Here is a 26,386-nt window from a genome sequence, read left to right as displayed (position 1 = left end):
TGGATTCAATAAAGCATAAGGGAGACATGTGGACCATTGAACCTGCCTCACTTTTTACTCAGATCATGGATGATCAGATCAGAATGTGGCATGTATATCTCCTTCAACCACAGTAGCATACTTCCCATGCTATGAGGTTGAATGGAAAACAGTTGGAGAAATTCAGACTTCAGCCATAGTGTGATCTTGGAAAGAACAGACACTGTCTCCTGTGATAATGGGAACTGCAGATGCTGGACTCCTGTGTCTGTTTTAGAAATCAGGTGCTACCATTAGCAATGATATCCTGCTGCGGAGCTGCTAATTCCACTAAGAAGGATATATCGCCTTTGCATCAAACCCACAGACTCTTGCAGATTGGAGAGTTGTGGTATTAAATATTCACTCCATATTCAGAAATCTCCTCCTGATACAGCAAACGATCCCAAAGTGGCTCCTCTTGCAACATACATGCAATTGACATGAATGGCTGAGCAAGTATCAGGTTAATGACGTCTCTTTCATGCTACAACAAAGTCAAGGAATGATGATGGTCACAGAGCCATGATTTCTGTTTTCTTGTTGGTGCCTCAGTAGCCCTGTGATTGATTAACTGGGCTCAGTTGCAGTTGGTGCTGCCTCTCTCCCCCGACCCAAAAGCCCAGCATGGGTAGCTGGGTTTGTTTGCAAACTCAGACTATCTGGGTTTTGGCGCTGCTTTGGAAAGCCAACATAAAGTTCTCTTCAGATTGCATGAAATCTGAGAAAGCTTCATCTGGCACTTTTTTGGAAAGCTAATATAAAGTCCTCTTTGGTTTGTATGAAATCTGATAAAGCTTCATCTGGCACCTTTTTTACTCACTCATAGGACATGGGCATCGCTAGTTGGCCAGCATTTGTTGCCCATCCCCAGCTGCCTTTGAAATGAATGGTTTGCTAGGCCATTTCAGAGGGCAGTTCAAAGTCAATCACATTGTTGTTAGCCTGGGGTCACAAGTAGGCATGACAAGGTGAGGATGAAAGTTCATTCTCCCTGAAGCGTATTGGTAAGCTAGATGGCATTTATTTTCTTGACAATCAGCAATAGCTTCATGGTTATCAGTAAATATTTAATTCTATTTTTTTATTGAATTCAAATTCCACCATCTGCCATAACAGGATTTGAACTTGGGTCCACAGCACATTAGCTGGGATTCTAGATTAATTGTCTAGTCATAACACCACTAGACCAACGCCTCCTCACTTGGACTATGATTTAACCTCTTATGAGCTTGTCTTTCAATATCCAATATTTACAGTTGTGGGCCCTGTGGTGGTCAGTTATAAGAGAATCAATACTTTCCCCAGTCCTTGACTTTACCAACTGAATTCTGCCCAGTCCATTATTGTGTTGATTAAAGCTAGAAAAGGGTATTCCACCCTTCGAGCTTGCTCCACCATTCATCACAATCATGGCCGATAGCCTAATCCTGCTTTCTCCCCATAACCTTTGATTCCATTCATCCTAGATGCTATATCTAGCCACCTCTTGAATACATTCAATGCCTTAACATCAACTATGGTAATGAATTCCACAGGCTCAACACTGTTTGGGTGAAGACCTGTCTTGTATTCTCTGTCCTAAACATCCAGACTGAATTCTCAGACTATGGTCCTTGTTTCTGGCCACACCCATCATCAGGAACACCCTCCCTAAATCTACCCTGTCAAGTCCTGTTCGAATTTTTTAAGTCTGAGATTCCCCGTCGTTCGTCTGAACTCCAGTAAAAAGAATCCCAACCTAGTCAATCTCTCCTCATACGTCAGCCCCGCCATCCCTAGAATCAGCCTGGTAAACATTCGCTGCACTCCCTGGAGAGCAAGAGCATCCTTCCTCAGAAAAGGAGACCAAAACTGCACACAATATCCCAGGTGTTGCTGCACAACACATCCCTGCTCCTGTGCTGGAAACCTCTCTCAATGAAGGCCAATATACCATTTGCCTTCTTTACCGCCTGCTGCACCTGATGCTTCCCTTCAGCAGTTGGTGCACAAAGACACCCAGGTCCCACTGCACACTCCCCTCTCCTAATTTACAACCATTCAGTGAGATCATAGATCTTCTGATCTTCATCAGAAATCCATCAGAATAATCAGCAGTTGCTGCTGATTGTATACAATAATGCCCTGATCTGATCCCAGTCTGGATTCTCACAGATCCTGAGGCAATATGGTATGGTTTGAAGCTGTGATGCTGGTTAATGCAGTACATGGCCTGGTCGAGACTCTGTGGGCCTGGAGTTTGGGAAGGGGTTACGGCTATCTCCATCCCTCTACATATCTGGGAAACTGTGGTAAATCTTCTTGCTCCTCTTACTGTTGCAGGCATCTCCCAGGCAATGGAGTGAGGCTCGCTGCTTTTCAAGTTTCCTGCCTCTCTTGCTGGTGGTGGCAAGAAGAAGCCATTCACAGACAGCTGGTACTGTACATTATTATCAAGCCTGGGGGTTAAAAGAAGAGAGCTGGAAAACGCACTACTATAAATGGGTAAACATTTTTGCAGAATTGTGTTGCAAAGTTAGGTGGTGTAGTGTAGATTTGAGGGCAGGATGTTAGAATCTGACATTCTGTTAAATGATGGACGGTGTGGTGTGTGGCCCCTTTAAAAAATTTCTGGCTTGGAGATTTTAAAAAAGGTATTTGTTATGAAGCAGAGGTCGATTTCCCCTCTGATAACTAAAACCAAAACACCCCAGAGAGGCTTGCCTCATCTTATTATCTGTTGAAAGAAGTGTGAAAAGTGGTATAGCTGTCTCTCATCCTCAATCTGTTATAAAGGATTGTTTAACTGAAATGAAATCCTTTCACTCACTCTACAGAAAACAAGTAACAATTTATTTATCTCATGAATAAATTAACAGAATCACTAAAAACAAACAAAAATTCCCCCTTAACTGCTAACTATTCCTGAATAAAATAAAACTCAAGTAGTGTTCTATTCAAATAAACACGAGCCCCACCTATATTAACTAAAATTTTTTAAAAATTAAAACTTAATCTCATAAAATTACAGCCAGGATGTGTGTTCCAAAATGCTCTGCTCTATCTCTCTGCTGATCCTCAGTCAGAAACACCTTTCTCCATTGAATTCTTATGCTGGGAACACCTCTTGCTGTCAAATTCTTGTTTCAGGAATATTAGCTAAGAATGCCACTATGCTTTTAGTTAGATGATTGTTAATCTGAGAGTTTAGAGAATCTTGTGAGAGCCAGTGATTTTTTTTTTCTTTTGATTAGATTAGATTCCCTGCAGTGTGGAAACGGGCCCTTCGGCCCAACAAGTCCACACTGCCCCATGAAGCATCCCACCCAGACCCATCCCCCTATAACCCACACACTCCTGAACACTACGGGCAATTTAGCATGGCCAATCCACCGAGCCTGCACATCTTTGGACTGTGGAAGGAAACTGGAGCACCCGGAGGAAACCCACGCAGACGTGGGGAGAATGTGCAAACTCCACACATAGTCGCCTGAGGCTGGAATCAAACCTGGGTCCCTGGCGCTGTGAAGCTGCAGTGCTAACCACTGAGCCACCGTGCTGCCCCCGATGGATTGTTAACTCAAGTAGATGGAATTGCTCTCGCACCAATTTTCAAATGCTCTCTTCTTCAATACAATTGATGACCTATCAATATCTTACAATAGGATTGGTCCTAGATTGTCAGAACCACAAGATTTAAATTTAATTTTTTTTAATGTCTAAGTGCCTGGTTTAAGTTAATTGGCTGATATTCAAACTGGATGCCCGGACAAGCTACTGCCTGGGTTGCTAACCATACAGCCCCCTGACAGAAATGTTTGAATTTCTGGAACTCTCTGTGCACCTGCTGCTTCTTGCACACACATTTTATAATCTCCAAGCCCAGAAAAATACATCCTAACACACACTCTTCTCCCTATCATTTAATGACTATAAAATTCTAACAGCCTGCCTTCCAATTCACAAATACACTACCCAACTTTGCAACAGCAGCACTGGCACAGACAGAGGCCATTCAGCTCATTGTGTCTGTACCATCTCTTCAAATTGCATTATGAATCCAATGGCCATTCGCCTGTTTTTCCTATACCCTTGCAAGCTGTTTCCATTTATTCTTTTTTAAATCAGTTATTTACACAATATGCAAGGTACTTTTTATGGGTTTTATCTCTTTATCTCTCAGGTTCTAGCTGCTTGTGGTTTGACTGCACCTGACCTGACAAGATACATTTTAACAACTAACATAAAAGCCGTCAATCCCTTACGTAATAATCTTTTAAAATTTACAACTTTTCAATTTCCTCACACTGTTGGGTCAACACCACCATGACGACGTGTTTCAAGTAAGGAAACCCACTGTCTCTTACAGTTGTGTAACTCCAGACCCACACCAGCTCTTAACCATTCTCAGCAGGCCAATCGGTTTAATCAAAAACCCTCTCAGCAGCTTGAAATGTGAACTATGAACGAGAGGCAGGAAGCGGACACTTAATAAATCCACTCCTCTTCTTGACAAGATCATGACTAACCTGGCCAGTCATTTCCTGCCTACGCGTAAAAGTAGTAACAGAGCTGTCTAACTCTGCCTTAAAACTATTGAAGGACTTAGCCTTCTCTGCCCATAAAACCATAAGATATAGGAGCCAGTCGGCTCATTGAATCTGCTCTGCTGTTCAGTTGTGGCTGATGTGTTTCTCAACCTCATTCTCCTGCCTTCTCTCCATAACGTTGAATAACCTTACTAATCAAGAACCTATCTATCTCTGTCTTAAGTACACTCAATAACCTGGCCTCCACAGCTCTCTGCACCAATGAGTTCCACAACCTAAACACCCTGTGGCTGAAGAAATTCTTCCTCATCTCAGTTCTATAGGGTCATCCCTTCACTCTGAGGCTGTTCCCTCAAGTTCTAGTCCCTGCTACTAATGTAAACATCTTCTCTTCACCCACTCTGTTCAGGCCTCTCAGTCTGTAAGTCTGAATCAGATTTCACCCCCCCTTCAGCCTTTTAAGCTTCATTGAGTACAGACCTAAGGTCCTCAACAGCTCCTCATGACAAGCTTGCATTCGTAGGATCATCCTAGTGAACTTCCTCAGGGCCCCCTCCAATGCCAGCACATCCTTTCTTAGATATGGGATCTAAAACTACTCTCAATATTCCAATTGCGGTTTGATCATAACTTTATGTGCCCCCAGCAGTACATCTCTGTTGTAGCCTGGTCCTCCCAAAATGAATGCTAACATTGTGTTGCCTTCCTAACTGCCTACAGAACTTGCATGTTAACCTTAAGAGATTCCTAAGCTAGACTCATAAGTCCCTTTATGCTTCAGGTTCCAAAGTCTCTCCCCATGAAGAAAATACACTTCTGTTCTTCTTACCAAAGTGTACAAGCTCTCATTCTCCCACATTGTATTCCATCTGCCACCTCTTTGTCTGCTCTCCCAGCCTGTCGAAGTGCTTCTTCAGCCTCCCACATCCTCAGCACTACCTGTACCTTCACTTACCTTTGTGTCATTTGCAAACTGAGTAACAATGCCCTCAATTCCTTTGTCCAGATCATTTACGTATAATGTGGATAGTTGTGGTTCAAACCCAGGCAACAAGTCCATCCTGTAACTCAACCATCTCCATTATCTGCCTTCTGCCAGTCAGCCAATCCTCTATCAATGGCAGTACCTTGCCCCTAACACCATAGGATATAAAGTCATAGAGATATACAGCACAGAATCGTACCTTTCGGTTCAACTCATCCATGCCGACCAGAAACCCTAAATTAATTTAGTCCCATTTGCCAGCATTTGGTCCATATCCCTCTAAACCCTTCCTATTCATATACCCATCCTGCTTCCTCTGGCAGCTCATTCCATATACACACCACCCTCTGCGTGAAAAATGTTCCCCCTTAGCTCCCTTTTAGATTTTTCCCCCCTCAATATAAACCTAGGTCATCTGGCTTTAGATTCGCCTACACTGGGAAAAAGCCCTACCCATGCCCCTCATGAGTTTATAAACTTCTATAAGGTCACCACTCAATCTCTGACATTCCAGGGAAAATTGCCACAGCCTATTCAGCCTGTCCCTATTGTTCAAATGCACCAACCCTGGCAACGTTCTTCTCTGAACCTTTTCAATGTCACAGCATCCTTGCTATAGCAGGTAGGCCAGAATTGAACACAGTATTCCAAAAGTGGCCCTAACCAATGCCTTATATAGCCGCACCATGACCTCCCAACTCCTATACTCAATGTATTAACCAATTAAGGCAAGCATACCAAACATCACCTTCACCGTCCTGTCTTCCTGCAGCTCTACTTTCTTATTTTATTTTACCAGCTTCCTGAGCAGCAGCGTGACAGACCTTCTGCAAATCCAAATAGATCACATCCACTCATTCTCGTTTGTCTAACTTGCTCATTAGTTCCTTAAGAATTCTAACCGATTTGTAAGGCATTGGCTCCACCCCCAACTCTCAGCCCTCTTTTACCATGCACTTCCAAGCCCCCCACAACATCATCCTTAATAATACTCTAAAATCTCCAAATCATCAAAAAGCTCTAAGATACATAACTTTGAGGTGGCTAAGGAAGTTGTAACTTCCATATCATTCTTTGCTTCTTCTTCGTCAGTTTAATTTGAAAAGATAATTTGGCTTTGTGAACCTGCCAAAACTGATCAAACCCACCACACTGAAAGTATTGGACACCTTCTGCAGACAATCTTGTATCCTGCATTGCTGGCTTACACCACATTGTCTGCCCTTCAAAACAATAGTTCCTGCCTTTCCCCTCAGTTTTGGAGGACTTATTGGATGAGGTTGCCATCATTGGGCTAAACCAATCTTTGGGCTTGGACTGAGCCTCAATATTCCATAGAATCACATCCTGATTAGTGCTCTTTCTTCAGCCTGCCTTGTATGTTGGGCTGCCACCTCTAATCTTTAAGTCCTATTTACATTACAAAAAATCAGAGTTATTGTCAGAGAACACTGATCACTAATTTGTCACAAATAAAATCAGCTTCCAATGCCCTACACTTAAATTGATTACCAACTATACTAAATAGTTAACACGAGAGTTGAAACCAGCAGTTGAAGTGGCTGTGTTTAATAGTGAGGCTTACATGTCTGTACTGGTCCTACAGTAGCACAGATGGGTTGTGGAAAGAACTACCTGGATATTATAGACATGCTGCCACTTCAGAGCTCACCTCATTTTAAATCTCATGAGGTGAGTCTTTAATGACTTCACATTACTCTGAGGATGCCATCAAACCATTCAGAAAACCTCCTGAGGACCTGCTCTCATGGCTTTTCTTTGTTGTCATTGAAAAGCCCCCTCTGGCTAGATATGTGTGTCTTCACTGTTGCCATCATGTTTTATCATGTCGTAGTTTGGGGTCTTCGGGTTTTTACAGAAACTCAGGCCAGCCTTCTCTAAGTTAAATCGTTTATTGTTACTTTGTACAAAATGGTATATGAGCTGTACAGGGTCAAACTTCTTCTGTGAACACTGACACATGACTACTGCGGTCACAGTGCCATCACAGCTTACCTCACAGGCTCATCTGCATATCACTGACACCAATGATCCAATGATGATTGCAAATTGTCACTGCCAATTATTACTTCACATGCTCATATTCCTGCATAGTATTAAGCCTTGTTTTAAACACTTAAATAAAAATTCTATTTTAAATTTTTTTTTACCTGATGTAATCTTTCACTGTTACCTATTTGTTAAGGGTTTTTTGCTCTTAATGCTGTTAGTGTGCACGCTCATGGGTGTCAACATGCACAGTCATTTATTAAGTCCTATCTCAGCAAAGTTCTGAGTTTAGGTGTCCTAATTTAGATTGTTCTTTGATATTCTACATTCCTGAGCAAAATCTTACAGTATGATGATCACTCTTCCTCAACAGACATGTGGCCTGCATAGTCTACCTCATTCCCTGGTATTGGGTTCTACCTTCCCGATTGGCCCGAGGACTTGTTGACTGAGGAAGTCCCTCTGAATTCATAACAGAAGTTCTTCACCCTCATCCTCTACTCCTCACATTATCACGATTGATATTTTGATGATATGAAGTTCCTCTGTATCATCATTCTGTAGTTCATGCACATCTCTCTGGGTTTCCCAGCACGTACCTTTGTATCTAAGATGGTGCTATAGGTGGCTACTAGTAAACTTTTCACAGTACTCATGTGAGCACGTGTGACATTAAAGCTCATTCAGTTCAATTCAGGTTTGCTCCTCTCTCTCTCTCACACTGTTTAAAGAATACCCCAGGAGCACAATCATACCGTTCCTGCACTTCAACTCTAACCAAATGGATTCTGACCTTGGCCCCTCAGGGACCTCCCTCTTTCAAAGGCTACATTGTTGACAACTCAAAGTTGTCTCCACATGGCTGGGAAACTCAACCAGCTGTTCCTTAAATATTTCCAAGACCTTTGTCTGCACAGATCCAGTTGGAGGTTTGCTCCAGTCTTTAATCAAGAACTTTGTGAAGCCAATTCTGAATTTGACATTTGTTGGTTTGCAGCTGTGACCTCTTGACTTATTTGCAAGTATTCTTTATTGCATCCTTTCAAATCCCAATAACTCTCACATTTAGCTTCATTTTCACTGAGCTTCGTCTTCTAGTGCCGGCCTTGTAGCTCCTCTCTGCAACATCCATAGACATCCATTATTTTTTTATTTTTAGACATTTATTATTTTTTGATTTATTTATTGTCATTTTTTTTACAAGATAGTGAAAAGTGTTGTACAGTTTTCTGATGCCATCTGAAAACACTGAAAAATAAATTTTAAAAATGGAATATAAAGGCAGAAAAATAATGGAGAAAAAGAAATAAAGTTCAACATTGCAGTCCTTATTAAATGCTCAGCCGTGGTCCTGGAGTGGCCAACCATGTATCTCCTCACTGTTGCTGGAACAAGAGTTACCATTCTCTGGTGCCATCTTGCCTTCACCAATGCTACTGCCACCATGAGCCCTCACTGGACCTTGCCAATGCGGACGCCACCAATTCCAATGGGTCTTGCACCCCCTCAGTGCCATTGCCGCTACCCAGTTCTTCACAAACACAAGAATAAAAAAAATCAAGGAAGCAAGAAGAACAAAACAAAAAGCAGACAGCATGGATGAGCTCAGGGCTCAGGGCTCTGGAGCTCTACCTCACCTCCATCTTGCTCTATTACCAAACAGATTAAGGAATGATCGGATAAGGATATGTACAATTATGTTGGGATTTGTAAAACTAGCAAGAGATTGAAGGTCTTGGACAATGGGACATAGGTGTAGGATGAAATAAAAAGGACATAGAATAGATAGCAAGAAAAATACTTCTTTTGTGGAGGATTTTGTAGCAATGGAGTCATTTAGTTTGAAACTAGATCAGGATGTCAGAACCAAAACACAATTTTTATAGATGCTCAGCAGGTCTGGCAGCATCCGTGGAGAGCATTCAGAGTTAATGTTTCAGTTCCCAAAACATTAACACTAATTTCTTTCCACAGATACAGCTAGATTTGCTGAACTTTTCTAGCTATGTTCTGATTTTGAACATCTGAGGTTATTTCAATTTCGATAGAGTTTCGGAAAAGGTTAGTTATAAATGGGTGAAGGTGTGCAAAACTAGCCCATGGGATAAGGATCACTCTTCATGTTCATGGCCAAAATAGGATTGGTGAACAGGTAAAACCAAAACACTCTACAGTATAGAGATAGTAGGAACTGCCAATGCTGGAGAATCTGAGATAACAAAGTGTAGAGCTGGATGAATGCAGCAGGCCAAGCAGCATCAGAGGAGCAGGAAAACTGACGCTTCGGATTCTGAAGAAGGGTCTCGACCCGAAAAGTCAGCTTTCCTGCTCCTCTGATGCTGCTTGGCCTGCTGTGTTCATCAAGCTCCACACCGTGTTATCTCACTCTACAGTATAGTTGTGCAATATAAACATTGTACAGCATAAACAGGACTTGCAGATACTGCTTGAGTTGCTTGTCTTGCTTGTTGATGTTTTTCTTTATTGATATGAGCTTTGCAGCCAAGGCCAGCATTTGTTGCTTTTCCTTAAGCACCCTCCAGCGGAAAGGCTTGCTCAGCCATTTGGAACCATTGAAAAGGCTCCCATTCATATCCATGTCCATTTAGCTCACACATTCCTCCCTGTATTTAACAGTCCTTTGACTTCTTGACATCAGAAATTGCACAAACAAAAGCCTCAAGGCATAAAGTTTGGCTCAACTTTATATTCATTCATTTATTGGCCTGACAACTTTCCCTCTCTGGAACTAATCCACCTTTCATTTGTCTTGGAATTTTAACGAAAACCGACAATTAAAACCTGTACAAGTTAATTTGAATTGACAGGAATTATCGGTTCAAATCCCACCACAATTTGACTGCATCTTATCATCACTCAGAGTGAGTAATTTCCAGTGTTGACCTCCTTTCATGATGACTCATGTCGTAATATCACAAATACATCTTCTGTCATTCTGATGAATCATCCAGGGTTGAACACCCCTTTACCCTTGGTTAATTCCATGCCCTGGTCAAGACTGTGTGGACATAATGTAGTTTTCATGACAGAAAGTGGGACAATCCCTATTGCAATGTGGGGGATACCTGACACCAGGATGAATGGATGTGTGAATGCTCCTTTTCCAGGCTTTTAACTGCATTATGCAATGGCTACTGCTTTGCAACATTGTCTGTGATGATGTTACATTTCATCTTATTATAAGCCAAAGTTCAGCTGATTCACACTTCTCTTCAGTTAAGCTCTTCATACCTACATAGATGACCTTAACACATTGTGTTGAATTTTGGCTATTCATATCTTACAGATTAAAGGCACATCATGGTTTTAGGTCCATATGATTTTGCAGTTCAGAGGGAGAACATTTCCTTCATTAATTTCCACACAAATAAAGGTTAAATATTATGGATGTGGATACTACCATTTCAGTCAAAGAACCTGCTGAATAGGCTTTAATGCAGCTGTTAAGGTACCAACTGGAACATTCAGGGAATAAAGGCATGGATTTTAACAAGATTTAGGGGACTGAGGCAGGTGTGTCCAACCCTTTTGGGCAACATAGTGGCTCAGTGGTTAGAAGATAGCAAGAACTGCAGACGGTGGACTCAGAGTCAACACAATGTGGAGCTGGAAGAACGCAGCAGGTCAGGTAGCATCAAAGGTGCAGGAAAGTCAATGATTCGGGTTTACATCCTTCATCAGGACTGGGGAGAGGGGAGAGAGCTGGGAAATAATGGGGGGCGGTGAGGCTGGAGGAGGTAGGTGGCATGGTGATAGGTAGGGACTAGTGGAGACTAGTCAGTGGGGAGGGTGGGGAAGAAGATGGATAGGTAGTGTCAAGTCAAGGAGGCGGTGCTGAGAGGGAGGGTTGGACTTGGGACAAGGCAGAGGGTGGGAAGATTTTGAAATAGAGAATTTCTTGTTTGGGCCATTGAGCTGGAGGCTCCCAAGGCGGAATATGAGGTGCTGCTCCTCCAGTTTGCGGGTGGCATCATTGTGACACTGGAGGAGGCCCAGGATGGGCATATCACCCAGGGAGTGGGAGGGGGAGTTAAAATGGTTGGCTACCGGAAGGTGTTGTCGTTTGTCACATACAGAGCGCAGATGCTCTATAAAACGGTCTCCAGTCTATGCTTGGTCTCACCGATGTCAAGGAGTCCACGTCGGGAGCAATGGATGTACAGGTGAACCTCTGTCAGATTTGGAAAGGTTGTCTGGGGCCTTGAATGGATGTGAGGGGGCAGGTGTAATACCTCCTGCGGTTACAGGAAAAGGTGCTGGATATGATGGGATTGGTGCGGAATGTGGAGTGGACGAGAGAGTTACACTGTGAGCAGTTCCTACAAAAAGCAGATAGCGGTGAGAGGAAAATATCTTTTTGGTTGTGGTCAGATCGCAGGTGATGGAAGATGATGCGCTGGATGTGCATGTTGGTGGGGTGGCATGTGAGGATCAGGGGGAACTCTGTCTTTATTTTAGTTGAGGGAAGGGCATTTGAGGGCAGAAGTGTGGGAAATGCAGGAGAAGTGATCGAGGGCATCATGAATTAATGGAGGGGAACCGGGTTTGTTTATAGCCTTAGGCAGAGCATGTGAAGTTTGCACATTCTCCCAGTGTCTGTGTGGGTTTCTTCCAGTTTTCTCCCACAGTCCAAAGATGTGCAGGCGAGGTGGGTTGGTCATGGTAAATGCAGTGATAGGGTAGGGAGGGGGTTTGACTCTGGGTGAGATGTTCTTGAGAGGGCCCATGTGGATCTAATGGGCCAAATGGCTGCTTATATACTGTAGGGATTCTATGATTTTATCTCTGTGGGACTCTGATGTGTACCATGACTGGCATATATGTCCAGGTGCTTTACAAACAGATCCAGCTGTTGGGAGTTATAATTTTCTTACCTAAAAGAGATGCAATAGGCAAGAAATGCCTTTTCAAAATCTTCCAAAGTTAAATGAGAATATAAATACAGTTGCAAGGACTTTGAGAGGGACATAACTACGACACACAAGGATAGAACATAGAACATTACAGCACAGTACAGGCCCTTCGGCCCTCGATGTTGTGCCGACCTGTCATACTGGTCTTAAGCCCATCTAACCTACACTATTCCATGTACATCCATATGCTTGTCCAATGATGACTTAAACATACCTCAAGTTGGAGAATCTACTACCGTTGCAGGCAAAGCGTTCCATTCCCTTACTACTCTCTGAGTAAAGAAACTACCTCTGACATCTGTCCTATATCTTTCACCCCTCAATTTAAAGCTATGCCCCCTCGTGCTCACCGTCACCATCCTAGGAAAAAGGCTCTCCCTATCCACCCTATCTAACCCTCTGATTATTTTATATGTTTCAATTAAGTCACCTCTCAACCTTCTTCTCTCTAATGAAAACAGCCTCAAGTCCCTCAGCCTTTCCTCGTAAGATCTTCTCTCCATACCAGGGAACATCCTAGTAAATCTCCTCTGCACGCTTTCCAAAGCTTCCACATCCTTCTTATAATGTGGTGACCAGAACTGTACACAATACTCCAAGTGCGGCCGCACCAGAGTTCTGTACAGCTTCACCATAAGCTCTTGGTTCCGGAACTCGATCCCTCTATTAATAAAAGCTAAAACACTGTATGCCTTCTTAACAGCGCTGTCAACCTGGGTGGCAACTTTCAAGGATCTGTGTGCATAGACACCGAGATTTCTCTGCTCATCTACACCACTAAGAATCTTACCATTAGCCCTGTACTTTACCTTCCGGTTACTCCTAAGAAAGTGCATCACCTCACGCTTGTCTGCATTAAACTCCATTTGCCACCTCTCAGCCCAGCTCTGCAGCTTATCTATGTCTCTCTGCAACCTACAGCATCCTTCGTCACTATCCACAACTCCACCGACCTTAGTGTCGTCTGCAAATTTACTAACCCATCCTTCTACGCCCTCATCCAGATCATTTATAAAAATGACAAACAGCAGTGGACCCAACACCGAAACTTGCGGTACACCACTAGTAACTGGTCTCCAGGATAAACATTTCCCATCAACTACCACCCTCTGTCTTCTTTCAGCCAGCCAATTTCCAATCCAAACTGCAATATCTCCCACAATTCCATTCCTCCGCATTTTGTACAATAGCCCACTGTGGGGAACCTTATCGAATGCCTTGTTGAAACCCATATACACCACATCAACCGGTTTATTCTCATCTACCTGTCTGGTCACCTTCTCAAAGAACTCAATAAGGTTTGTGAGGCATGACCTTCCCTTCACAAAACCGTGCTGACTATCCTAATCAATTTATTCTTTTCTAGACGATTATAAATCCTATCCCTTACAACCTTTTCCAACACTTCACCAACAACTGAGGTAAGGCTCACTGATCTATAATTACCAGGGTTGTCTCTACTCCCCTTCTTGAACAGGGGAACCATATTTGCTATCCTCCAGTCATCTGGCACTATTCCTGTAGACAATGACGAGTTAAAGATCAATGCCAAAGGCTCAGCAATCTCCTCCCTGGCTTCCCAGAGGATCCGAGGATAAATCCCATCCGGCCCAGGAGACTTATCTATCTTCACCCTCTGTAGGATTTCTAATACCTCTTCCTTGTGAGCCTCAATCCCACCTAGTCTAGTAGCCTGTATCTCAGTATTCTCCTTGACAACATTGTCATTTTCTAGAGTGAATACTGTTGAAAAATATTCATTTAGCACTTCCCCTATCTCATCTGACTCCACACACAACTTACCACTACTATCCTTGATTGGGCCTAATCTTACTTTCGTCATTCTTTTATTCCTTAAATACCTATAGAAAGCCTTAGGGTTTACCCTGATCCTATCCGCCAACAACTTCTCATGTCTCCTCCTGGCTCTTCTGAGCTCTCTTTTTAGGTCTTTCCTGGCTACCTCGTAGCCCTCAAGTGCCCTAAATGAGCCTTCACATCGCATCCTAACATAAGCCTTCTTCTTCCTCTTGACCAGAGATTCCACCTCCTTCGTAAACCACGGCTCCCATGCTCTACAGCTTCCTCCCCGCCTGACAGGTACATATTTATCTAGGACACACAGGAGCTTTTCCTTGAATAAGCTCCACATTTCTAATGTGCCCATCCCCTGCAGTTTCCTTCCCCATTCTATGCTCCTTAAATCTTGCCTAATCTCATCGTAATTGCCTTTCCCCCAGCTATAACTCTTGCCCAGTGGTATACACCTATCCCTTTCCATCACTAAAGTAAACATAACAGAATTGTGATCGCTATCACCAAAGTGCTCACCTACTTCCAAATCTAACACCTGGCCGGGCTCATTACCCAGTACCAAATCTAATGTGGCTTCGCCCCTTGTTGGCCTATCTACATACTGTGTCAGGAAGCCCTCCTACACACACTGTACAAAAACTGACACATCTATAGTACTCAAACTATAATGTTCCCAGTCAATATTTGGAAAGTTGAAGTCCCCCATGACAACTACCCTGTCTCTCACTCCAATCGAGAATCATCTTTGCTATCCTTTCCTCTACATATCTGGAACTATTCGGAGACCTATAGAAAACTCCCAGCAGGATGACCTCTCCTTTCCTGTTTCTATCCTCAGCCCATACTACCTCAGTTGACAGGTCCCCAAACATCCTTTCTGCAACTGTAATACTGTCCTTGACCAACAGTGCCACACCTCTGCCCCTTTTACCATCTTCTCTGTTCTTACTGAAACATTTAAATCCCGGAACCTGCAACAACCATTCCTGTCCCTGCTCTATCCATGTCTCCGAAATGGCCACAACATTGAAGTCCCAGGTACCAACCCATGCTGCAAGTTCACCCACCTTATTCCGGACACTCCTGGCATTGAAGTAGACACACTTCAATCCAACTTCTTGCTTGCCGGTGCCATCTTGCTTCCCTGAAACTATTTCGGACCACCCTACTCTCAACCTTTTCTATAGTCGAACTACAATTTTGGTGCCCATTCTCCTGCTGAATTAGTTTAAACCTACCTGAACAGCCTTCGCAAACTTCCCCCCCAGGATATCGGTACCCCTCTGGTTCAGGTAAAGACCATCTTGCTTGTCCCACCTACCCCAGAAAGAGTCCCAATTATCCAAGAATCCAAAACCCTCCCTCCTGCACCATCCCTGTAGCCACGTGTTCAACTCCTCTCTCTCCCTATTCCTCGCCTCACTAGCACGTGGCACGGGCAACAAACCAGAGACAACAACTCTGTTCGTCCTAGCTTTCAGCTTCCATCCTAGCTCCATGAATTTCTGCCTTAAATCGCCATCTCTCTTCCTATCTATGTCGTTGGTGCCAATGTGGACCACGACATGGGGCTGCTCCCCCTCCCCCTTAAGGAGCCCAAAAACACGATCAGAGACATCACACACCCTGGCACCTGGGAGGCAACACACCAACCGTGAGTCTCTCTCGTCCCCACAGAACCTTCTATCTGTCCCCCTAACTATGGAATCCCCAATGGCTACTGCTCTGCTCCTCTTCCCCCTTCCCTTCTGAGCAGCAGGAACAGACTCTGTGCCAGAGACCTGTGCCCCACTGCTTTCCCCTGGTAAGTCGTCCCCCCAACAGTATCCAAAACAGTATACTTATTGTTGAGGGGAATGGCCACAGGGGATCCCTGCACTGCCTGCCTTTCCTTCCCCTGACCGTAACACATCTGCCTTTTTCCTGTACTTGAGGAGTGACTACCTCCCTGTAACTCCTCTCAATAACCCCCTCTGCCTCCCGAATGATCCGAAGTTCATCCAGCTCCAGCTCCAGTTCCCTAACGCGGTTTTCAAGGAGCTGGAGTTGGGTGCACTTCCCGCAGATGTAGTCAGCAGGGACACTAGTGGTGACCCTTACCTCCCACATTCTGCAGGAGGAACATTCAACTGCCCTGACCTCCGTTCCCATTATTCTAAATTCCCAAAGACTTAAAAAAAAATAAAAAATAAACTTGTTACCTTACCAATCAGGCACACAGAACCTTTTTTTGGTTCGAGGAGGAGGATGGGTGGGAGACACCACCTGGGTAGTGTTTAGGGTAACGCAACCACACAAATATATTACCTCACTCACTCACCAGTCCCGTGTCGGCTCCTGCTCAGCGTACCTCCGCCTATTCATGAGGTAAGCTTTTTAAAGATTCAAAAACAGTGACTCACCGGCTTCCCGACAGGCTCCTGCTGCAACCAGAAATGGAAGGCACCGGCACTTGAGGTAAGCTTTTTAAAGATTCAACAACAGTGACTCACCGGCTTCCCGACAGGCTCCTGCTCCAAGCTCCTGCTCACGCTGCTGCTGCAACCAGAAATGTGTAATTGATGTGGAAGCTTTGGAAGGGGTGCAGAGATTTACTAGGATGTTGCCTTGTATGGAGGGAAGATCTTATGAGGAAAAGCTGAGGGACTTGAGGCTGTTTTCATTAGAGAGAGGGTTGAGAGGTGACTTAATTGAAACATATAAAATAATCAGAGGGTTAGATAGGGTGGATAGGGAGAGCCTTTTTCCTAGGATGGTGATGGTGAGCACGAGGGGGCATAGCTTTAAATTGAGGGGTGAAAGATATAGGACAGATGTCAGAGGTAGTTTCTTTATTCAGAATAGTAAGGGAATGGAACGCTTTGCCTGCAACGGTAGTAGATTCGACAATTTTAGGTACATTTAAGTCGTCATTGGATAAGCATATGGATGTACATGGAATAGTGTAGGTTAGATGGGCTTGAGATCGGTATGACAGGTCGGCACAACATCGAGGGCCGATGGGTCTGTACTGTGCTGTATTGTTCTACAACCTCACAGCTGCAACTTCAATACCTCAATATCTTCATGATTTCTGTATGTGCACGGCTGAAGGTTCATTGTTCAGAACCAGAGGGACGAACATTGAAGGGTTGAATGACCTCTTCACATCCTTGACCTGTATTCTCACAGCTAAACGTTACCAAGGTCTGGGATTAGATTTGTGCATTAGGCAAGTCAGGCATCATCGGTAGAAGGCCAAACTTTACTCTTCAACTTTATAGTGACATCTGAACTTCTCAACAGTATCACATCTTTACACAATAGGAAATTAGACAGCAGGCACGTTTCAGCAATGGTAGTTAGGAAGGAATTGTACACAAGTGGGTTTATTCGTTCAAAATGTTTATTGATCTTTAAATTTCTGTAAAGCTGCATTTAAAAATTCATAAGCACCAATATATCAAAAAGTTCCCAGTCCAATTGTATTAATTTATAATACACCTACTTATGATTTTAGCAAGTATTTGGGTTTGGGGTTTGGTGGCGGAAAAGTCAGGTCAGATCTCTAGGTACTCTGCTGGGTAAATGCTCCTCTGAACCATAGAGAGCAGGAGGTCTTGGGTTTGCTTCCTGCTACCTGGAACATTCAGATTCTCAGGAAGAAGAGAAACTGGGATCTACAAATGGCCTGAGGGAAGAAAGCTTACCATGGCCCTTGGTCCTAATACCTGCCAAATTACCCTGTCAGGAAATGCATGTCCATGAAGATCTGGCTTTTTATTCCTTCTTATTGATTTACTCACCAACACATACTGTGCAGGGTCATGCACCACTGAATAATAGGAAAGATACTGATGATTGGGTCACAGTATCTCACCCAAAGGAAGCATCTTCAGGGGATGAGAAAACAACAGAGAACAAAGCTACCAAAAAAGGAAACCACAGATTCTCAGCTGGCCTTGTTGAAATTCTTTCTTTCCAAACTATTCTTCAAATTAAAATCCATGTCCCAGAGGAGCATACACTGGCAATTCCCCCAGATAGGAAGGTAAATAAATACAAACTCACAAGCAAAGTATTGAATCAGCTGCAGGCCAAGAGTTTCTCTCTTGGAAATGGGGCTTACTGTTTCCAATAGAAAGGCGTTCTATAGCAAACTCCTGGCAGCAGTGTAACAGCCAGTCATCAGTGTGGGCTACTGAGATACCCAAAGATACACTACACTTTATAAATAGAGTAACAAACCACTGCAATGGTTTCGAAGCCTACCAGCGTGAGAGACATATACCAGATCACGCAACTGAAGGGTGCTGGGGAAGGAGGCAGAAAGTGTGCCATCATGATGTTTGGGTCAGCAGGGGAGTGAAGCCGATTTGTTGAGGTAGCTGCTGTTTGCCTGGCTGACATCCTCATCACAGAATCATAGAATCCCGACAGTGTGGAAATAGGTAACACCAACCCTCAGAGCATCCCACCCAGACTCCCACCAATAATCCACCTAATCTACACATACCTGAACACTACGGGCAATTTAGCATGGCCAATCCATCTAGCCTGAACATCTTTGGACTGTGGGAGGAAACCGGAGCACCCGGAGGAAACCCGCGCAGACATGGGGAGAATGTGCAAACTCCATACGGACAGTCATCCAAGGGTGGAATTGAACCTGGGTCCCAGGCAATATGAGGCAGCACTGCTAACCACTGAGCCACTGTGCCGCCCTATATTGTTAACACTTTCTGAAATGACTGCTCTGCGTTGAGCTGGCTGGGCACCTCCTCAGCTGCTGGCCACTGGCAAAGGGAAGGTTGGGTGGAGGAAGAAAACATTTGCAACTCTCACTTCTACTGCCATCCAGTGGAAGGTGTGGAAGTGTGTACTTTGCCTGATGACTGAAGGAGGGTGTGACATCCCTTTGATCAGCACAGCATCACCTATATATTGATTTGCATGTGAAAACCAGCTAAAGTACTGACTCTATCTGTGGAATATTTTTCAGCAAAACTCAGGGTGTTCAAGGGTGAGGTGGGAGGGGTGGTAACTATAATAGTAACTATACTATTAGGGAACCTGTTAACAATTTCTTTATAAATAAGTTCACATTTTTTTTCCATACAGGAAGCAGGAAATCCTCCATGACAGGAAAACAAACATCAAGAATCTGGGATAGTAGGAACTGCAGATGCCGGAGAATCTGAGATAACAAGGTGTAGAGCTGGATGCACACAGCAGGCCGAGCAGGAAAGCTGACATTTCGGGCCTTTATCCTTCAGAAAGAAGTAGGGTCTAGGCCCGAAACATCAGTCTTCCTGCTCCTCTGATGCTGCTTGGCCTGCTGTGTTCATTCAGCTCTACACCTTATCATCAAGAATCTGGATCCACCCACACAAAGCAAACATATGCTGAGTGGGTTGCCCTGTTTAGAAGCACAAATAGTGGGGATAGCTCCATTAAGCAGTCTTCACCCAGCATAACCTCTGCTTATTCAGAACAAAGATTTTCTATGTGTTTCTGCATGAGCAAACTACAATGAAAATTTGAACAATCATGGGTGAGTTTTGCATCAATTTACAAATTCCTGCATCTTTCTATCCTCTTTCCTGACCCTGCCCCTGCCAGCTTCTATAGTAAGAATACAATGATAGAGATCAAAAGGTCATGTCTGATTGCACAGGCAAAACAAATTCACTTCCTTTGTTTTCTTAAAGCTACACACATTTAGTCTTGTCTCTCTCTAATTTATAGCAAGGAACATTTCACTGCCATAGCAACAACATTCATTTTGTTCAAATGGAACCTTTCGAAGATCTATGTTGAGTGAATGAAGATCAGACTGATGGTCTGCTCACTGAAAACGCTTTCTGTTGCCAGTGTGGGTGCTTTTAAACCAGTGTACCGCAACGTGTCCGTGTGCACGTGTGTTTGCGTGTGTGTGTGTGTATGCGCGCCGTGTGTGTGAGACAGACAGACAGAGATTCTAGGCTGATTCAGTTCAAGGAACACAGGCTGCAAAGACTGACTATGCAAACAAATAATCTCTCCGCTACACCCTTCCTGCCTCTTTGAACCGTTGCAGAAGTGGGTCATCAGCCTTCAAAGCAAAAGTTAATGTTCGCTTCTGGTAGTACTCTGGGTCAGTCTGCAGGTTCTCTATGACGCTGGAAAGTAGGTGTGCACGTTCCACTATGGTTCCTGGAGCATCATAGCTAAGAGCAGTAAAGTGAATGTGAAGGTGGTAGTAGGAGGGCTGATAATGAAAGTAAATCCTCAGTTGGCTTCCTGGAATATTATAACGCTTAGAGATGGCAACCTGCAGGATTAAAAAATCAGAGTTACAGAATTGAGAACTTAAAGTGTACTTTGGTGAGCAAGATTAGATTATCAAACTTCTTTTATGAGATGTGGACATCACTGGGAAGGCCAGCATTGCTGCCTATCCCAAATTTTCAATGAAATCAAAGACTTCCTATGCCATTTCAGAGAGCACTTACAAGTCAACCTTGATATTGTGAGCTGATTCAGACTTACAAGTAGGCCAGACTGGGTAAGGGTGGCAGATTTCTCCTCTAAAGAATGTTAAAATCTTATAGCATTGGAGGAGAGGCTAGGTGTCCTTTCCTTGCTTTGACGTAGCTGTTTCATATTTAATTACCATGGTAAACATTAATTATCCAGAGTTGGCCTCTTCCCAGTCAATGAGAAGATGCTTCTTCTCCCCTCAATTTACAATTGCCTTATTCTAACAGCTGAACAAAGTTTGAAAAACTTTGAAATGGTAAACCCTGGGGAGAAAACAATCTCAGCTGTTCCATGTGCCAACACTCTCACTCTGCACACTCATCCCGCAACTATGACAATTTCATTCGCGTTCATGCTTCACAGCGTGGATAAAACTGCAATGCTCTTAATTTTTATTTCAAATCCTCCATATTTTGCTAGCAAGTGGAGCCATAGGTGAATTGGCTGGAAGCGTACACTGGGTCAGGGGTCAGGATGGGCCAGGTCAGGGTCAACTTTTGGATGTATTTGAAGAGGAAGAGAGGGCTTTGGTTGTGTGCTGGCCGAGGTGCTGTGGTGTGGAGTCACGTATGCTTTCTGGTATGGTGGGGAATCGATATCAGTAATTGCAGGTTAGGATTTCAATTTTCTAGTTACCTAAGAGTTATAGTGGGTTATTCCTCTAACCTTCCCGGGCTAACTGTTCGGCTAAGGGGTTCAGAACCCTCCAAAGTCTCTAAGTTTAACTCATAGTCGGCAATTCTTTACAGACAATTCCAAATGTCTCATTAACGCCCACAGGCTTCCTTCGCAGCAATTCCCACATAGTTAGAAACTTGAGTTTCCAAAGTCCCAATGCACATCTTTCAGGGTATGCCCTATCTCTGACTGTTCTTTTCCAGCCAGCAGCAGAGGTCTAAGGCATTTGAAAGTATTTAATTCTTTTAAATATCAAAACAAAACTTGCTTTTAGCTCAATAATGACTGTAGCTAGTCTTCCTGGGTCATTCAATGGGCTCTTCAATCATACAATCCTTACAATGTAAAAGTAGGCCATTTGGCTCATTGAGTCTATACTGTTCCTTCAAGGAGCAGCCCACCCAGACCCACCCTCCTACTCTTTCTCTGTAACCGTGTATTTCCCATGGCTAAACTACTTAACTTACACATCCCTGGACAATATAGGACAATTTAGCATGGCCAATCCACCTAACTAGCACATCTTTGGACTGTGGGTGGAAACTGGAGCATCCAGAGGAAACACGCACAGACAATGGGGAGAATGTGTAAACTCCACGTTGACAGTCGCTCAAGGTTGGCATTAAATCTGGGTCCTTGGTACTGTGAAGCAGCAATGCTTACCACTGAGACACCGTGCCATCCACAAACTGGAGCAAGTATATTGATCAGAGTTGGTGAAACAACATGGTCATAAATACAAGAGTGAATTCCACAGGAACAGGGTTAACGTGTCCCCTCAGAAACATTTAACAGACATGCAATTGAACAACAGCAAATGAACACTAAAAAAGGGGACCATGTAGACAGCACAGGCAGGGGGATCAGTATCCGGATTATTCTAACCCACAGCTGTCACAGGCAAAGCATGCATAATGACTTCATCTGAGTCGTAAACATCAGTCATTTAATTCTCTACATGGATCTCATACCTGCAAGCTAAAAGCTGGCTAATAAATGTTCACAGTGTCAACCATACATTGATCAGACAACAACATGGATTACACGGGATATATAACACAGAAATAATCCATTCAGCCCAACTAATCTATGCTGTTGATTATGGTCCACTTGAAGGCCTCCTCTTTTCTCATGTAAATCCACAATTGTAACCTTCTGCTCCACGTCCCTCAACTGCTGTGTAGCTTCTCTTGAAATGAATCTACACTATTCATTTCAACTACTCACTGGGTGATGAGGTTTCTTTTTAATTCCCTATCGGAATATATATATATATTCTTACATCTACGGCCATGAGGCTATGCTCTTGCCCACAACAGGAACTATCATCTCAGCCATCCCATTAAAATAACTGTGTAATTTTAGTTAGCTCATCCCTCAATCTTTTTTCTCCCCCAAGAAAGCAATACTGAGCAGGTCAATTCTTTCCCATACACAGTACCTTCACCATAATTAAATTTTGCAACATGCAACACAGACAGCTTGGTCACAGAGGCAGGGCTTAAGGAAAAACTTAAAAGGAGGAAAATAACAAAGGAGAAGGGGCTAGGAGAGGCAACCAGAAATAAGGAGAGAATTCTACATGAGGGCCTCTGTTTTCATTCATTCATGGGATGAGGGCATCACTGGTTAGGCCAGTATTTTTTGTCCATCTTTAATTGCCCTGAGCACACTTAAAAGTAAATTGCATTACTGTGGGTCTGAAGTCATATGTAGTCCAGATCACATAAGGATGGTAGATTTCCTTCTCTAAAGGAATTAGTGAATCAAATGGGATTTTCCCCCAACTGATAATGGTTTCATGATCACCGTTAGAACTTTAATTCCAGATTTTTATTTAATTCAAATTCCACCCTCTGCTTTAGCAGGATTCAAACCTGAATCTCTGAAACTTTACCTGGGTCTCTGGACTAACAGTGCAGCGATTATACCACCAGGCTGTTGCCTCCCCATAAAGCTGAAGCCACAAACACCAATGATGTGTAGATTAAAATTGTGAATGGTTCAATGGGGCAGAAGACTAGAGGGGAGTACAGAGCTAGGAAGATGAAAGCCAAAGGTCAGGTACCACTGGGAAACAATGAAAATTTTGAAACCAAGATGTTACTTGTCTAGGAACCAATGTAGCAAATGCTTGTCTCGCAAACACAGAAGGTGGCTGAGAGGGATGATGTTAAAACACGGGCAGCAAAGTTTTGAATTATACCATGCTCGTAGAGCATTGTATGTGGGAAACCAGCCAGTGGCACATTGGAATAATTATGTCTCGAAGTATCAAAGGCATGGATGAGGATTTCAGCAATGTATAAGCTGAGGGAAGGTTGGAGTTGTGTGATGTTGCAGAGGTGGAAACAGCTAGTGTTAGAAATGATGTGAATGTATGAAGGAGGTTTATCCTGTGACCAGATTATAACATGAAGATAGCAGACAGTCTGGTTCAGCCTCAGTCTTTTTGAAACTCACCTGTCCTTCCTGCAATATATTCTGCAACATTGATAGGTGTTCTCCTGATAGGTCCCGCAGTGACTTCAGCCCATGCCGCTGACAAATAGCGATTAGGTACAGGTCATCCACCTGCAGTATACAATGGAATTGATGAACACCTTAGATTACATAACATGTTTGGCAGACAATGGTTTAATTATTCATCATCAACAGGTTCTCCATAAAAACGGATCATTGTCCCATAAAAGCAGCAATAATCCTTGGCTTTTCCTCCTTACCACCACTGCAAGTTGACTTCTTCAAAATGTGTGCCTCACCCCCTCCACCTTCAACAGGGGGTACAAGGATCTCCTGAAACTCTATCACTGATGTTGAGACCTCTCTTCTATAATGGGTTGGCCAATCTTTCTCTAATATTCGCCCCACGAGCCCTGAAATCCTTCTCTAGTTTCTCTCCTTTCTTCCCTGACTTCCTGTACAAATTCATTTCTCCATGAGACTAACTTCTTGTTTCTCAACCCTACTCTCACTATCCAGCTGACTAATTAACGTCCTTTTGTGACCCCATAAAACCTAATATTATTATTCGTTCCCACTACTCAGGGATTATTGCTCTCAACTTGAAACCTTCCATCATCACCCACTCCTCAGAAAACTCCCTTTTAATCATAGGGGTAACAGCAGACAAAGGCTCTTCAAGCTATTGCAACCATGCCAGTCTGAAACAACCACCTTACTATTCTAATCTCATTCTTGAGAACTTAGCCCATAGCCTTTTATGCCATGACATTCCAAGTGCACATCTGAATAGTTCTTAAAGGTTATAGGGTTTCTGCCTCTACCAACCTTATACTGACAAGAGTTCCAGATGCCCACCACCCTGTGGGTGATAGATATTTTTCCTTATCAACCCCAATCCTCCTGGGCCTTACTTCAAATCTATGTCCCAGTCATTGATTTCCCCGCATTAAGGGGAAAAGTTCTTTCCAGTCCGTCCTGTATATGGCCTTCATAATTTCATGCATCTCAATCATATGCCCCCTCAGCCTCCCTTGTCCATTCTCTTCGACCCAAGCAACATCCTGGTAAATCTCCTCTCAACACCTCTGTCCTATTTCCAATGGCCTACTTCCAAACCCCCTTTCTTCACCAAAGTCCTCAAATGTGTTTATACAAGGCTGTGTCCATCTGCTCCCTGTGACTCTGAAGTCACAAATGACATTCTATATCAAGTTTTGAGAAGATTTGTAGCTCAGGTTGAGGTTCTGGATGTGAGTTTGCTCGCTGAGCTGGAAGGTTAGTTTTCAGACATTTCGTCACCATTCTAGGTAACATCATCAGTGAGCCTCTGACGAATACATTCTATATCACTTGGTAATGGCAAACTATCCATTCTTTTTCTTCAGTCTTTAACATTATCAATTCTTTCAATCCCAATCCACAACATCAAGTTGGATGGGATTCACCACTCCTGGTTTCATTCCTGTCCACCCAGAGTAAACCAGCAGAGCTTCTCTTCCTGCTTCTAGAAATGTGTCTGGATTCCTCTGGTTGTAAAGGTTTTCTCCTCTCACAATTCCTAGTTTTCTGGACTGCCCAGCAGGCTGATCCCATATCTTGCAGTCAGCCTTCTATTTAACCTTTGTTTCTGAGCTATTCATCTTCACACGAATATCTCCCAGATCACATAAGTATTTCTTGGGATCTAAAAGCATCATATCATGAAACCAATCAACCCTCTTTCAAAATACTCTGCAGTCCGCTTTGCTTTTAAAGTGACTTTGCACAAAAAAATGCTTTTATTCGGTGAATGTGGGTATCATTCTTTAGGTTGGCATTTATTGCCCATTCTCTAATTGTTTAAAGGGCATTTAAGAGTCAACCAGATTTCTGTGGGTCTGGAGCTACATGTAAGCAGATTTCCTCTCCTATAGGACATCAGTGAACTAGGTGAGTTTTTACAATGCTCAACCGTAGACATCTAGTCACCATCACGTTAGATTTTAATTCCAAGTGTTTACTAAATTCAAATTCCACCATCTGCCACGTAACACATGTTCCCCAGAACATTAGCTTGGCACTCTGGATTTTCAATGACATTAGCAATACATCTCCCAACTCCCCAGAAGAAATTATTCCCAGCACATGGGTCATCACAACAGTATTTTAGAAGACAGCCAGCAATCTCTGGGTCCAGGTTAAGAGACAAATGATTTTTCTGTACAAACATTAGTATTTGTAGTTTATATAAAGCTTACTTTAACTGGACTTCCAGCTTTGCTGACTCTGTTGTGAGGAACAAGTGCAGTAAAACCGGAGGAACACCTCACAAATTTCTCCAACTCATACATCATTCCCATGAGCTCTTAAACTAAAGTTACTTCTTTGCGCTCGGGTTCAGGGCCTTCCCACATAAAAGGGGATGGTTATCTTCACAAGAATGATTTAGGAAGATGAATCACACCTGC

General features: G+C 43.4%; 1 protein-coding gene across 1 annotated transcript in view; it reads right to left on the bottom strand.

Moving 5' to 3' along the window:
- Window positions 1-17,661: 17,661 nt before the first annotated feature.
- dcps (decapping enzyme, scavenger) overlaps window positions 17,662-26,386 on the bottom strand; it is a 49,389-nt gene continuing 40,664 nt past the window's right edge. Inside the window, exons 6-7 of the mRNA XM_059639051.1 lie at window positions 23,937-24,047; window positions 17,662-20,586 (exon numbers count right to left, since the gene is read on the bottom strand). Coding sequence (XP_059495034.1) covers window positions 20,320-20,586; window positions 23,937-24,047 — 378 coding nt within the window. The 3' untranslated portion in view covers window positions 17,662-20,319. The remainder of the gene's footprint in view (window positions 20,587-23,936; window positions 24,048-26,386) is intronic.

This window comes from Stegostoma tigrinum, chromosome 32 (genome assembly GCF_030684315.1).
Source record: "Stegostoma tigrinum isolate sSteTig4 chromosome 32, sSteTig4.hap1, whole genome shotgun sequence".
Lineage (NCBI taxonomy): Eukaryota > Metazoa > Chordata > Chondrichthyes > Orectolobiformes > Stegostomatidae > Stegostoma > Stegostoma tigrinum.
The sequence above is the reverse complement of the archived record's forward strand: the minus strand, read 5'-3'. Positions and strand labels throughout refer to the sequence as shown.